General features: G+C 40.8%; 1 protein-coding gene across 7 annotated transcripts in view; it reads right to left on the bottom strand.

Moving 5' to 3' along the window:
* LTBP1 (latent transforming growth factor beta binding protein 1) overlaps nt 1-13345 on the bottom strand; it is a 454228-nt gene that overhangs the window by 375345 nt on the left and 65538 nt on the right. For all 7 annotated transcript variants that reach the window (XM_031655059.1, XM_031655061.1, XM_021924743.2 and 4 more), the window contains exon 3: nt 2260-2557. In XM_031655059.1, the coding sequence (XP_031510919.1) occupies nt 2260-2557 (298 nt within the window). The remainder of the gene's footprint in view (nt 1-2259; nt 2558-13345) is intronic.

The raw sequence follows: 13345 nt of genomic DNA, 5'->3' as shown, positions 1-13345 counted from the left end.
TGACTTTATTTTACCAAAGCTGAGTCAGAGCTGAAACCTTAACCTCCTCTTTGACTCACAACATTCTTGTCTAAATTACACTGCGGGTACCAAAAGGAAGGAAAAAAAATGGACTGTTCCTTTATCTGACAACCGACATATGGTTCTTACTAACAATCCATATATATACATCATAGAGGGTCAAATTCTAATAGTGGATGGTGATATTCTAGATGAATAATGTTGCTTGTAAATTACTTTACAGTTTATGTAAGCCATAATGCTAGAAAAAACTAATTGCAATTCACAGTAATATGACTCTTGATCGCCACAGCATAGTTCAACACAGAATTATTTTTTGTTTTTAAGATCTAAAACAACGCTGGAAGGAAGATGTCTAGCTATGATATAATCAAAGCTTTATATCATTCCAAGAACACATAGTTATATTCATGTTCTGGCACACACAAAAAAAGCACTACTATCCTTTAGAGAAAAAGTTAGCAAACTACAGTTCATGGGCCAAATCCAGCCCACAGCCTGCTTTCATATGGCCCATAAGGATAATTTTTATGTGTTTTAATGGTTGAGAAAAAAATCAAAAAAAGAATACTACTTCATGAACTGTGAAATTTATATGAAATTCAAATTTCAATGTCCATAAAATAAAGTTTTATTAGAACACAGTCACACTCATTAATTCGTACACTGTCTATGGCTGCTTTTGTGCTACAATGGCAGAACTGAGTAGATGCAACAGAAACCGTATGTCCCACAAAGCTAAAAATATTTATTATCTGCCCCTTTACAGAAAATTTTTGCCAACTCCTTCCTTCAGGGCATGGATGCTGAAACCTGACTGCCTCCGTTTAAATTGTAATACTTTCATTTACTAACTGTGGGACCTTGAACAAATTACTTAACCACTCTGTACCTCAGTCTTCTCATCTGTAAAATGGGTTTAATGTTACCTTCCACATAGGGTCCTTGTGAATTGTAAGTGAACAATACACAACAAGCATTTAGAAGAGTACCTGGCATATAGTAAGCACTTAGTAAGTATTAGCTATACCTACCTTTGCTTCTCGTTGAGGGCAGTAGAATGTGTTTTCCAACAGCAAAGTAGCATTTCAAACTAGCCCCTAAATCTAGCTACCACAATAGAACTGAAGTATCATGAGACAAGGAGAAATTACAGAAAAATGAAGAAAAACAGAAAAAAAAGAGGATTGAGGAGGGAATCGGAGGAGAAAAGAAAAAGACCACACTCAGCAGAAACAGTAGGTGGTCTATTCGAAGGGGAAGTAGAAATAAGGATAATTTCATCTATAGTAACAGACTGAATAACTTCTGTGGGCTGACTGGATACTAATCACCATGTGGAAGCTGTCTCTACAGAGGGAAGAAGCATTCTAAATTCCAAGCAAGTGACTTAAATATGAACTGCTACGCCAAGCCCATTCTTAAGTTGGGAACTTCCTGTATTTTACATTCCTAGACAAATGACAAGTGATAGTTGCAGTACATTCTGCATCTTATTATCCATATAGAATAGCTCATTAAGAGGAGACAATTTGTTTAAGGAGCCGGTGCAGCTGAGTGGCTGCTTGCAATGCAACTCAGAGAACGGAGTAATCTTTCTTCTCTGAGTTCTCATTTTGTTCAGAATAGCACTTACTTCCTAACACTAAGGGAAAAAAAAAAAACCTTGTTCCCATAAATAGAAAACAAGCTCATTCACCAAAAATGGACCCACACAGCAACTGGGAGATAAACATGGTGTTAACAGAAGGTACACTTAACCTGCTACTGAGGTTGAGAAATTCTTTGCAAGGACTCCCTTTCATTTGAGTAGTTTCTCTGTGCAAGCTGAGTTCTTACCTTTTCCAGATAACTTTAAAAATAACGCTGTTTGTTTTTTAATTATTTCAAAACTCTATAAAACGGCTCCCCCCTCAAAAACAGAATTTTTAAACTAACAACTTTATCACAAATAACTATCTTTATCATTCCCTTCCAATCTTGATCCCTATAATCCTCACGGTTGCCTTGGGTTGTACTTACGGTAAATTTTCCTGCAGAGGCTAAACACACATATCAAATATTTTTAAGAGACTCCATGTGTAAGCCTAATGTGTAAAGCCTTAAGAAAGGAAAGAAAGACATTACTATCCAAGTGATTTCTGCAAATTGTGCAGGAAAGGGACAGTGTTTTAAAGCAATGCATCCAAGAGAGTAATTAAGATGATCCTTAGCTAAACAAAATTTCAAAACACTCACTGAGAATGTATCTGCTGGGGGAGTCCCACTGAAGGCTTCGGCTTGAGGGTCAAGGTCATCTGGGCCACAGGGCTGACTCTTGGTAGAGTGTCTGCCTTCTTAGACGAAGTATGCTTTGCTGCTTGCTCAGGCGGGCCCCAGGAGGAGGCAGCCCCAGGACTCTGCCCTCCAAAGACTGGTGACGAGGTATCTTGGGCAGCTATTGTTTCACAGGCTTTGCCTTTGGTCCCTGGTTTACACACACAGAGTTGAGGCCGGAGACACATCCCTCCATTCTGACATGGTGGAACACAGCTAGCTGCAGAAAGACAACAGAAGGCACAGCTTTGAAGAACACTGTAGACTTCCTAATTTTTCCAAAGGGTTAACAGTAGCATCAGGTTGTTTGTTCTCCAATAAAAAACTACACGAGCACTCATAAGGAGGAAGGGGGGGGGTTGGGTGGAGGAGGGGGAGGAGAGCTAATATTAATGGCTTCCTATGTGACAGGCACAGTTCTAAACATATATAAACAAATTTAATTCCCCAGCAACGTTTTTTGTAGATATTTTATTGTGCCTACTTTACAGATGAAAAAACAGAAACAGAGATTAAGTGATTTGTTAAACGTCACATAATTATTACTAAGTAGAAGAGCTGGAATTGGAAACCAAGTGAGCCAGCTCCAAAGCTATCATTCTTAACCACTTTACTGTATCTGCTTCCCAGAAATGCATCAGAAAATCCGGGAAAAATCATAAGAAAATGCTCTGCCATTATTTTAAAGTTATGCTCTGTGACTTAAATTTAAATATACATTTAACTTAAAATTTAATTTTAAAATTTTTAAGCCTAAATTTTTTGCCAAGACTTGGCAAAAAACAAAAGTCCAGTCCAATCCCCAACCCCAAAAAGTGCTCTCCTACAGACCTCATGTTGTATAGGCTATCAGATCTTTGAGAGACTGTGTCAGAAATTTAGTCCAATCAACTCTTTGACGTATGAGAAAACGAGAAAACCAAGGGCAGAGAGGTTGAGAGTCACCCAAAATACACCTGCTAGTTTGTATAAAAATCCAGTGTGCTATGCACCATCCCTAATTTAACAATGAAAGGCAACCAAAAAGAAACAACTTCTTCATCTCCTATTTGCGAGGATGTATGTACGCTGAATCACCACACTCATGACCAAGCAGAGTTTTAAAGTTATCAGGCCAGGCACAGTGGCTCACGCCTGTAAGTCCATCACTTTAGGAGGTCATGGTGGGAGGATCGCTTGAGCCCAGGAGTTTGAGATTAGCCTGGGCAACACAGTGAGACTCTGTCTCTACCAAAAAATAAAATAAAATACAAATAATTAGCTGGGCATGGTGGCATGCACCTGTAATCCCAGCTACTCAGGAGGCTCCCGAGCCCAGGAGGTCGAGGCTGCAGTGACCATGATCACGGCACTACACTCCAGCCTGAGCAACAGAATGCAACCCAGTCTCAAAAAATTTTAAAAAACAATTATCAGGGCTGTGGGTCATTGGTAGAGTAAGTAGGTTTTATGATAGGCAAGGTCCCTTAGAAGTTTAGATGCTACTGGCTGGCCACAGTGGCTCACGCCTGTAATCCTAGCACTTTGGGAGGTGGAGCTGGGCAGATCACTTGAGGTCAGTAGTTCGAGACCAGCCTGGTCAAAATGGTGAAACCTCATCTGTACTAAAAATACAAAAATTAGCCAAGTATGGTGGCGGGTGCTTGTAATCCCAGTTCTTGGAAGGCTGAGGTAGGAGAATCGCTTGAACCCGAGGGGCAGAGGTTGCAGTGATCCGAGATGGTGTCATGCACTGCAGCCTGGATGACAGAGGGAAACTCTATCTCAAAAAAAAAAAAGAAAAAAAGAAAAAGAAGTGTAGATGCTACTGACTTAAGTTTTATTATGTAATGTCATAGGCCTATGGCCATGATTCCTTCAGTCCCTTCTTTATTTGTTCAAATACATTTATTATGCTGCCCTGTTGCTGTCACCTCACCTTTTACATAAATTGTTGGTCCTGAGGCAGAACACACTATCAAGTCTCCCATAAAGTTCAATACAAGCTTCAGTCCACAAAACAATTACAAAATAGACAAGCAAAACGAACAACAGGAGACTCACAAAACAATTACAAAATAGACAAGCAAAACGAACAACAGGAGACTCGGTTATGAAGATCCAAAAGACCAAGACCTAAAAGCCTTGAAACCTATTGATTTTCTATAAAAGAGAGAAGATACTTTTCCCATCTTTCTACAATATGATGCCTATTCATTACAGCACGTAATGATTTTTCTAAAATGGCCCTTGGGTGTCAGAATACCAAGCTGAGAAATTTTTAAAAAGTTGGGAAGGATTCTTTCAAAAAAAAAAAAAAATGGAGCCAGTTCCCTAGGTGACCTTGGAGTAAGTCACTTAACCTTGGCCTCTGCACTTGTGTGTGTTTGGGGGTTATGAGGAGGGCAGCAGCGATTTGTTCTAAAATGGTCCCCACAATATGAGAATAAAGGCTGTTCCCACACTGTGCTTCTAGAATTCTAATTCAAAAGCTCTGTGTTTCTAGAATTCAGGATTCTAACGTATCAGAGTTTTCCTGACCAACTGAGCAAACTTTGTTGCTATACCTGAGATGCTGTCCTGGGTCCCTGCTCAGCCATGGTTATTTCTGGAATGTCACAGGAATGGGAATGGGATCCACCCACGAGAACAGAAGTGGCCACAGCAAGGACTGAGCAGGGCTTTCAAAGCTGTGCCTCGGCCTGAGCTCACCACCCAGGCACTTTCATGTGTGCCCTCTCGTCATGCTTTCAATTAGAAACATGTTTCTTTCTAACATCTGAGAATGATTTCCGCTTCTCCTCCCTCCCAAGGTGCACTGCAAATGTCTTTTCTACCAGGAAGGCTGTTTGATGCAAAAGCTGGCACCTAGGTGGAGGCCAAGGACTGACATCCTCCAACATACCACCAAGAATGAGCCGCAAGAACCTGTTTTAAGGAAGACATGGATGGTTAGGAATTTTTTTAACTCTTCAAATTTTTCATGTTGTCAGGTAAGAGGGGTGGGGAGACAGTCATAAAAGATTTAAAAAATGCTTTGAACTTACAAATATTTTCTACTGGAAGAAAAATAAAGAACATGTTATATAATATTATGGCTATATATAATACCACCCTTTGTAGTAAATTTTAAAAGGACAATTAGGAGAACGAAAAGACAATTTTCTCTTCTACCTACCCTACCTAGACTCAGACAGGTACCCCCTAGAGCATGGAGATGAGGAGTGGCTGGCTTGTAATGGAGGAGGACAGATTCCCTAACTCCCAAAAGAAGCCCCTCATCTGACATAAAAAGCAAAACTCATGTCCTTCTATCACGTTTATCAAGACCTTTTTCCTACAATATTTGAACCCATGCAGTAGTGGTTCTTACATGGCAGCAAGCACCAGTGGTTCTCACAGTATGGTATCCAGGCCAGCAGTATCACCTGGGAAAACTTTGAAACTACATATCCTTGGGCTCTCCAAGTCTGCTAAACCTGAAACTGGAGCCCAGCAACCAGTGACTGCCCTCCAGGCGACGTCAATGCACACTCAGGTTTGAGAATCACTGACATACAGCATTTGGAAACTGAGGCCTTCCAGCAGCAAGTTTCTGAGGACTTATATTTTTATACTTGCAAGTTAAGTGTTTTCATGCTATAATTGCTTTTAGGCTATTGAATTTTTGGCTATGATAAAAGTGTTTGTTTTATCCTGCCATTTTTATTGCAAATTTTGGACACATTTTCCATATCCATACGTTTCCAAAAGTCTACACATTTGCCCCCATCTACTTCACGGCCAATGCAAAAATTCATAGCATATACATGAAAACTGTTATTATAACTAAGGTGTTGGACTATGTGGAATATTATAAATATTGTCACAGGAGTACCTTTTATTTTTATTTTATTTATTTATTTATTTATTTATTTGAGACATAGTCTTACTCTGTCACCCAGGCTGGAGTGCAATAGCACAATCTCGGCTTACTGCAACTTCCACCTCTCAGGCTCAAGCGATTCTCCTGCCTCAGCCTCCCAAGTAGCTGGGATTACAGGCGTGCATGCCTAGCTAATTTTTTGTATTTTTAATAGAGACAGGGTTTCACCATGTTGGCCAGGCAGGTCTCGAACTCCTGACCTCAGGTGATCCGCCCGCTTCAGCCTCCCAAAGTGCTAGGATTGCAGGCATGAGCCACTGCCCCCAGTCAGCCAGAAGTACTTTTTAATTTTTTTTTTTTCCCCCATCAGTTGATCCTGCTTTTTCCTGGCCAGCACTGTGCTGTGGTTCAGCTCGATGAGTGGAGGCTCAGTGGAGGTTACATTAAGATCTTATCAGTGGGTTGGGTGGTGGTTCTCAGGCTCAGCTGCACATTAGAATCACCTGGGGAGCTTTTAAAACACCCAAAACCCAGGCCTAACTCCAAACAGATTAAATCAGAACCTCTGGGAGTATGGGGAGGGCTCTAGGCTTCAGTACTTTTTTAACCCACCAGGTGACTGAAACGTACAGCCAAGTCTGAAAAGTAGTAGGTTAGGAACGAAATCCTAATCCAGGCTTGCGGACAGACTAGTCTTCTAAAATGCTACTCTTCGAATCATTTTCCACCCTCGCTTCTCACTGGTCTACCCCTGCAGAAGCTCACCCATCCTCTGGGATTCCCACCTCTTTGTCTCCGCACAGAGGGAGCCCTATGCAGGAACACATGCCCCTCAATCCAATGAGCACAGTGAAAACCTCCAGTGCTTCAAGCCCACCCTTCTCCCACCCTTCTCTATGAAGTCTCTCCCAAATGTCCACTGATAGGGTTTGGTATGAGTCCTACCAAAGCTCCTGCTGAATTATAATCCCCCGAGTTGGAGGTGGGGCCTGGTGGGAGGTGACTGGACTATGAGGCAGAGTTCTCATTAATGGGTTAGCACCATCCCATCCATGCTGTTCTCGCAATAGTGAGTGAGTGGGTGATTCTGAGATCTGGTTGTTCAAAAGTGTGTGGCACCTCCCCACCCTCTCTCTTTGTCTGCCTCCGGTCATGTGATGTGCCTTGCTCCCCCTTTGCCTCCTGCCATGATTGGAAGTTTCCTGAGGCCTCCCCAGAAGCACAAGCTGCTATGCTTCCTGTACAGCCTGCAGAACCATGAGCCAGTTAAACCTCTTTTCTTTATAAATTGCCCCGTCTCAGGCATTTCTTTACAGCAGTGTGAGAAGTGACTGATAGACCCACCCACCCCTACCACGACCTTTGTACCATCTGGCTCTTGTCCACTGTCATCATTTGCATTCCACATACTAGTCAACTTCTTACAGTTCTCTCCTATTTGCCAACTAGGTTATAAGCTGTGAGGTCAGTTAAGTGGCTTACACAGAACTTTCTGTAGCCTGGGATAGGAGCCTAAACTTGGTTGACTGACTGATATAAACACAGAGCCACTACTTTCCAAATGATGCTGGGATTTAAGGATGTCTATAAAGGAAAGACGGCCGATGGTCTCTTAATTCATTACATGATAACACCTACACTTCCAGACTTGATTTGCGATTTACTCAATCAAGCAGTCTCCAATCCTTTAGAGCAGATGTTTTTCCATCAAAATTAAATTCAAGTAAACTCTGCAAATACACAAAGTCTGCAGCGACATTTAACCTTATGTTATAGTTACAGATAGAAACAGGTTCAGAAGCCAGATCCAATGTGTTGTAGAAGAACTCTGAAGAGGAGCGACAGTGAAGCAAACTGGTCAAGGTCAAAGAGAAGAGAACATTACAAGGGACATAACACTTAGGAGGTTATTGAAGGCACTTAGGAGATTGAGTCCAGCTGGTGAAACACAGCAAGACCCCATCTCTTAAAAAAAAAAAAAAAAAAAAAGTGGCCAAAACTGCCCCCAAGACAGCGACGAACTCAGATACTGGGCTTGCGGAAAGCCCACTGACATCAAGATCTAGGTGAGCAGGTTAAGCAACAAAATCCTACTCCATCCTGGCTACCAGGTTGGTCTTCTGAAAATATTTTCATCATTTGAAACAGTCAAAATTGAGTTAATTCTCAATCTGTGCGCCAAGTACTAAAGAGTCTCAGATGTCTTTCACATTTGTATCTACTCCAGTTTGACAAGCTGATCCTAGAGTTCTTTAAAAGTTCAGTGATTGTATTTTTAGGAAGTAACCCATGCCCCGAAGCTCAGCTTCTACTGCTTTTAATTCTAAAAAAGTAACCCTTAGTTATATTTAAAACTTGTCTCAGCCCACACAGTGCAAACAGTGTGACTCTCTGCCCCTTGCCTTTCTCTCCAAACAAGTTGCAGCATGTCTACCGCATGTGTCCTGGGGAGAAATGTGAGTCTAACTGTGTCTTCTGTGATCAGAGACAGCAGGTGAGAAATTGCTTTGCTGTGTGTGTCTTCACAGTAATTCCCAGCTGCCCTTTGAAGTTATTGAATAACACTAAGTGATATCAGATCACAAGAAATATCGCATGAGGTCACACATTTTAGTCTACTCTGTCTGCTTGCTCCTTGTACCAAACCCAAATAAATGCTGTCGTTTCATTGTAAATATCTCTGTGTCAGCCTCCTCCAAAATCCCTAAAGAGAGAAAAAAAATTAGCATAACATCCCAATGCCTTTTCTATCCAGTCTTCTGGAATAATGAAGAATTCCACATAATACAATTTCCTAAATATGTGAACCATGCCCATCAATCACCAATATATTTAATAAATCTTTACGGGTCTTTCATTCTTATGAAAATCTATTTGAAACCTGTGAGGGATGGGTGTTTGCTTTCATTGTTCTCTCTCTTCCCTCTGAGTCAGACTGTCAAGTCATAGAAGCATTCTTTCCACACTATTTTCCTACCCTATTTGCCTTTCTAATCTTACAAGTAACAATTTCACCAACCAGATAGTTGAGCACAGCAAAAATTAAATGGACTACAAGTCACAAAGGCTGGGTACAGAATCTCATGTTTCATTCGGGAGTTTAATGCCTTTACGTCAAGTACACAGCCCCAGAATTCCCAGTTCCCCAAGAGCCGTGTTCTGGAAGCTTGAAGTTTTCTAAACCTAAGCTCAGCAGGAGTGGTTGTTAATCAGGTGATGTAATTTAAAATAGGTGGTCAGCTGGGGCCAAACACACTCTTCCCAATACCGTCAATAGTAGTTGTAAAAGCACTCACAGAATATAACATAATTAAATCACAAGTCATGTAATACAAAACCACCAGCAGTTTTCCTGGATTGTTTCTGATCTTATTACTGCCACTTGTGATTTTTTTTAATTACAGGCATTCAATGAAAATAAAAGAAAATGTTAAAATATCTATCTATAGTTTAGAGTATATAAGCGTTTAACAGTAATTAAAATAGCAAAAGGGAATAACCCAGAAAAAAATATTTTCTGAAAATGCTATTATATAAAAAAATTAATAAAAGTTGCCTTTAACAAAGGAAGACCAAAATCAAAAAATGAAAAAAAGAAGAGAAATACATAATTAAGACAAAGGGAAATGCAATTAGCAAATAAACTTGTAGGGTAATGTCCAAATTAACAAAGTCCTCAAAAGAAATGAATACTAAAACGAGAAGATACATCATGGCTAATTTTTTAGAAAATATAAATATTAGTACTAAGTGCTGCAAAGGAGGTAAGGAATATGGTACAAGCCTTTTAGAAAGCAGTTGAACAATGTTTCAAATATTTCAGTAGCCTCATTTTTAGAAATTTATTTTAATAATCAAAAAAGGAAATAACTGGGCATACATGTATACAGGTGTCCACAGCAGTGCTATTTGTTCCAAGAAGAAAATGTAATAGAACCATAAAGGTTGAGTAGAATATAGTATTAACAGCAATTCAAAATTAGAACTATAAAGTGATACTACTAGCTTTTAAAGCACTGATAATGTGAATTAAAACACATGTTATTTCATAATTCACTGTCATTCATTCCTTAAGCAACTTCTCTAATAGTATAATTTTACTTTGTGCATTCATGCTAGTATATATGTATCCCAGTACACATTTTTGACAAATCTTGGATGTTAGGGACTGTAAACTATTATGCACATATATTGTTATAACTGATATCTTTAAAGTTCATTCGAAGGAAGACAATACATTTCTAAATAATCTTTAAATTTTTTTAATCCCATCCATCTTATCTTTTTCCATCCAATTGAGCCCCCTCTTAAATGCCTGCATTGTGCCAAGAACTGCAGATAAAAGATGGAGACAAATTTCTTGCTCTCAAGGAGATCAGAGTCCAACAGGAAAGACACGAGTATAGAAAAAGAATCACCATACAGCTACGTGTCATAATAATAAAGGTGTAAAAGGAGGAAAGTGGGGGCCTTAATTGGACAACCGGCAAGTATTTGTGAGTTATTATATTCAAGGGACCATAAAGAATACCAAGAATTCTTAGAAGTGCTTTATTTCCTTGAGGAGCTACTACCAAGCCAAAGACAGAAAATCAAAAAGTGTGACTCCATACATCCTTGCCCAAGTTCATCTACTGATAAGCAGGCAGGTACGAGACGGGGCTAGGCTCTGGGTCACAGAGATTTGAGTGTGAAGCCCCCCTACCCCACCCCAGTGCCCTCGGGCACGTTGCAAAATTTGACCCATGCCTTACTCATTCAACAAAATACTGAGTGACAATTCTATGCTCAATTTTGCACCAGGCACTGTCATACGCCCTGTGGCTAGAACTGGAAACAGTGATGATGTTTTTATATCATATCCGTCCCCTAGTGTTCACAACCCAGCCAGGGAGACCCCACAGGGAAAGTAATTATAACTATTACCAGCCTTTCTGAAAGAGAAGAGGAGTGTCTGATGGGGGGTGATCACAGTGGGGGTCGGGGAGTTAGGAAAGACCTCCCTGAGACCATGAATTTAACCAGGAGACCTGAAATCAGAGAAAAATAAATAACACACGGACCAGGCCAAATGTTAGTGTTAAAATCTGCCACAGAGCAGCAAAACGGAAAGAGATCCCACTGATTCAGGATTTACGTTTCATAAGAGATCAGGTTTGGGAGGATAAATTATAATATGTCCTTAAATATATGTGTCTAGTATGCAGGTCCAGTATGATTTAGTATAACCCCCAGAGACATCATCCTGTAAATCAGGAACAAAACACTAATGCCCACTGTACTAGCTTGCTAGGCTGCCATAACAAAGTACCACAGAGTCGGGGACTTAAATAACAGAGATTTATTCTTTCACAATTCTGGAAGCTAAAAGTCAAAAGTCAACGCATCAGCAGAGTTGGCCTCACGCTTTGGCTTGTAGATGGCCGTCTTCTCCCTGTGACTTCACTTGGTCTTCCCTCTGTGTCTGTCTCTGTGTCCAAATTGCCTCGTCTTTTTTTTTTTTTTTTTTTTTTTTTTTTGAGATGGAGTTTCACTCTATCACCCAGGCTGGAGGGCAGTGGCGCGATCTCAGTTTACTGCAAGCTCCGCCTCCCGGGTTCATGCCATTCTCCTCCCTCAGCCTCCCGAGTAGCTGGCACCTACCACCACGCCCGGCTAATATTTTGTATTTTTAGTAGAGACGGGGTTTCACCATGTTAGCCAGGATGATCTCGATCTCCTGACCTCGTGATCTGCCCGTCTTGGCCTCCCAAAGTGTTGGGATTACAGGTGTGAGCCACCGCACCCAGACTGCCTCTTCTTCTAAGATCATCAGTCAGTCATACTGGATTAAGGCCCACACTAATGACCTCACTTTAACTTAATTGCCTCTTTAAAGATTCTAATTCCAATACAGTCACAGTCTGAGATACTGGGGATTAGGACTTCTATATAAGAATTTTGGGGAAACAAAATTCAGCCCATAACCCCTACCATCACCTCTGTAACTTAATGCATTTCTGGATGTTCTAGTCAATTCAATAATACATGGAGGGGAGCTGTGCAGTGAGACAAAGCCCGCTCCTACATGCCAATGGGAGTGTACACTGGTACAGACTTTCTGTAAATGACTGGCCATATTTTAGGATTAAGCCCTAAAAATACTCATCCTGTTGTGTCTTGTCATTCCTAATCTAGGGAATTTTATATGCAAATATGTCCACTGCAGTATCACAACCAATATAGTAGTAAAAGTAAGAACCAGCCCACTCTATAAAACAAGTGAAGAATGAATCAGGCTGGGCATGGTGGCTCACCCCTATAATCCCCGCACTTCAGGAGGTCGAGGCAGGCAGATCATGAGGTCAAGAGATCAAGACCATCCTGGCCAACATGGTGAAACCCCGTCTCTACTAAAAATACAAAAATCAGCTGGGTGTGGTGGCGCACGCTTGTAGTCCCAGCTACTCGGAAGGCGAAGGCAGAAGAATTGCTTGAACCCAGGAGGTGGCGGTTGCAGTGAAACTAGATCAAGCCACTGCACTCCAGCCTGGTGACAGAGCAAGACTCCATCTCAAAAAAAAAAAGGGATTACAATCCTAGAATGTGATATTCAAAGTTTTTTAAATTGATACATAATATTTGTATATATTTATGGGGTCCATGTGATATCTTGTTACCTACAGAGAATGTGTGATGATCAAGTCAGCATATTTAGGGCATCCATCACCCCGAGTATTTATCATTTCTATGCACTGGGAACATTTCAAGTCCTCTCTCCTAGCTATTTTGAAATATACAATACATTGTTGTTAACTTTAGCCACCCTACTCTGCTATCAAACTCAGAATTTATTTCTTCTATCTAACTGTATGTGTTCATTAACTAATTTCTCTTCAATCTCCCCCACACACCCATACGCTCTTCCTAGCCAGCCTGAAAAGATTTTGAATGACATGGGATAATGCTTATGATGTAATGCCACTTCCTCTTGAACTCCCTTCAATCAGCCTTGTGCATCCACTTTTCTGCTTTTCCACTGAATCTGTTCTTGTCCAAGTCATCAGTGGCCTCCAGGCTGCTAAATCCAGTGGGAGTTCTTAGTCCTCTCCCTTCCTGACCAATAGCAGTGCTGGCCACAGAGGTCTTGTCCCTCCTCCTCCTCCCCATTTCCTCCCATGGCTG

Source organism: Papio anubis, chromosome 14 (assembly GCF_008728515.1).
Source record: "Papio anubis isolate 15944 chromosome 14, Panubis1.0, whole genome shotgun sequence".
Taxonomy (NCBI): Eukaryota; Metazoa; Chordata; class Mammalia; order Primates; family Cercopithecidae; genus Papio; species Papio anubis.
The sequence above is the reverse complement of the archived record's forward strand: the minus strand, read 5'-3'. Positions and strand labels throughout refer to the sequence as shown.